This window comes from Entelurus aequoreus, linkage group LG14 (genome assembly GCF_033978785.1).
Source record: "Entelurus aequoreus isolate RoL-2023_Sb linkage group LG14, RoL_Eaeq_v1.1, whole genome shotgun sequence".
NCBI lineage: Eukaryota > Metazoa > Chordata > Actinopteri > Syngnathiformes > Syngnathidae > Entelurus > Entelurus aequoreus.
Genome location: NC_084744.1, coordinates 56,154,726 through 56,157,225, shown reverse-complemented (window position 1 = coordinate 56,157,225; position 2,500 = coordinate 56,154,726). Strand labels below are relative to the sequence as shown.

Below are 2,500 nucleotides of genomic sequence, written 5' to 3'. Positions count from 1 at the left end.
TCGGGGAGAGGATAGACCGGGAGCGACTCTGCAAACACACCCTGCAGTGCCTCGTCGCGTTCGACGTGGTCAGCTTCTCCAAGGAGCAGTTCAAACTCATCCACGTGGAGGTGGAGGTCAAGGACATCAACGACAACTCCCCGGAGTTCCCTAGGAAGGAGTCCAGTATGGAGGTCTCGGAGAATACCGCCGTGGGGACGCGGATCCCTCTGGACTTTGCCGTGGATGAGGACGTCGGGGTGAACTACATCCAGAGCTATCAGATCTCAGTCAACAGTCACTTTTCGATTGACGTGCTCAGCAGGGCTGACGGGGTTAAATATGCGGAGCTGGTGCTCATGAAGGAGCTGGACCGGGAGACTCAGCCGTCTTACGCCCTGGAGCTGGTCGCCATGGATGGCGGGAACCCCTCCCGCTCCGGAACGACGCGCATCAACATCAAAGTGAAAGACTACAACGACAACAGTCCGGTTTTTGACAGGAACAGCTTCTCCGTGGACCTGCCGGAGGACGCCCCGGTAGGCTTCTTGCTGCTGGACCTGAATGCGGAGGACCCGGACGAAGGGCTGAACGGCGAGGTGGTGTACGGCTTTGGGAACCAGGTCCCCTTAGAGATCCGCCAACTCTTCAAAGTGGACCGGAAAAGCGGGCGACTCACCTTGGAGAACCCGATTGACTTTGAAAGTAAGAACACGTACGAGTTTGACGTCCAGGCCGCCGACTTGGGTCCGAACCCGAGTCCGGCTGTGTGCAAAATTGTGGTGCAGGTGCAAGACGTTAACGACAACGCACCAGAGATCTCCATCACGCCCATGACGTCAATCACTGCAGGGATAGCGTACATCACCGAGGCGGCGGCTAAGGAGAGTTTCGTGGCTCTGGTCAGCACCTCAGACCAAGACTCCGGCGCCAACGGACAAGTGCACTGTACACTTTACGGACACGACCACTTCAGACTGCAGCAGGCCTACGAGGACAGCTTCATGATCGTGAGCACCAACCCGCTAGACCGCGAAAAAATTCCTGAATATAACCTCACTGTTGTAGCTGAAGACCTGGGCTCCCCTCCTTTCAGGACCATCACCCAGTACACAATCCGTCTCACGGACGAGAACGACAACGCTCCGGTGTTCAGTAAACCGGTGTATGAGGTTGCAGTGGTGGAGAACAACGCACCTGGCGCTTATATCACAACAGTGGTCGCACGGGACATGGACATGGGCTTAAACGGAAAGGTCACCTATAAACTAGCAGACAGCTACTTCATGGGCTCGCCTATTTCCACTTTTGTGTCCCTGGACCCCGCCAGTGGGTCTCTTTACGCGCTGCGGAGCTTCAACTTTGAGGTTATGAAACATCTGGAGCTTCGCATCACGGCCAGCGACGGCGGCTCCCCGGCCCTGTCTGGCAGCGCCAATGTCTTTGTGAGAATCGCGGACCAGAACGACAACACACCCGCCATCACTCACCCGGCGCTCAACAACGGCTCGGCCGAGCTCCTCCTGCCCCGGGACGCCCCGACCGGCTACATCGTCACGCGCGTGGAGGCCAGAGACGCAGATGAGGGCATCAACTCTGAGCTTTCCTTCGGGTTGGCCACCGGCGAACCCTCCGTGTTCTCCGTCAACAAAGTGACGGGGGAGATCTACCTGAACCAGGCGCTCAATCACGACGTGGACGACACCTTGAGCGTCACCGTGACGGTGAACGACAACGGCAGGCCGGCCCTCACCGCCACAGCCACGCTGCGCTTCCTCATCATCGCTGGCTCCCCGCCGAGTGACCGCGCCGTGTACCAGGCGGGCAGCGGGAGCGAGTCGGTCGCGCAGTGGGACCTGTCGGTGGTGATCATCGTCGTCCTGGCGGGGAGCTGCACCCTCCTGCTGCTCGCCATCATCCTCATCGCCACCACATGCAACCGCCACAGAGGGGACAAGGGCGGCGAGGACAGCGACTCGTACGGGGAGAAAGAGACGCTGGAGCGGGGCAGGAACCACGTGGCCGGCAACCCGCTCCTTCCTCTGCACGCGGCCGCGGGCGAGGCGGGCTTTGAGGGCCACTCTTACAGCAGCCAGGCCGGAGGGTTCAACCCAGCCCATGTCGGGGGAAGCGACATGTGCTCGGCCTCGGAGGACGGCAGCGAGGTGCCGTGCGTTTACGACTCGGACACGAACAAACCGAGGGCGAATAAACACGAGGTGAGCGCACCTTTTCAGGACGTCAGGTGCGGCTAATCATGCATGGCGGGCGCTTAACTCTGCTTTCTCTACCTTTCTCTACGCAGGGGTACTCAACTCTGCCGGGCTACGGCAACGGGAAGGAGGCCGTGAGGCCAATCACCATCTGGAAGGGCAACTCTTACACCACCATCTCCGCCCGAGACCCCGCCTTCAGCGGCAAGGACAGCGGCAAGGGGGACAGCGACTTCAATGACAGCGACAGCGACGTGAGCGGGGACACCGCCGGCTTGAAGAAAGACGGAGCCGCCCCCCCGATATGC

The 2,500-nt window shown here is 60.2% G+C and overlaps 1 protein-coding gene across 1 annotated transcript in view; it reads left to right on the top strand.

Moving 5' to 3' along the window:
* Positions 1-2,500, top strand: part of LOC133665452 (protocadherin-8-like) — a 3,661-nt gene that overhangs the window by 378 nt on the left and 783 nt on the right. Inside the window, exons 1-2 of the mRNA XM_062070751.1 lie at positions 1-2,198; positions 2,285-2,500. The exon at positions 1-2,198 is cut by the window's left edge and continues 378 nt beyond it; the exon at positions 2,285-2,500 is cut by the window's right edge and continues 10 nt beyond it. Coding sequence (XP_061926735.1) covers positions 1-2,198; positions 2,285-2,500 — 2,414 coding nt within the window. The remainder of the gene's footprint in view (positions 2,199-2,284) is intronic.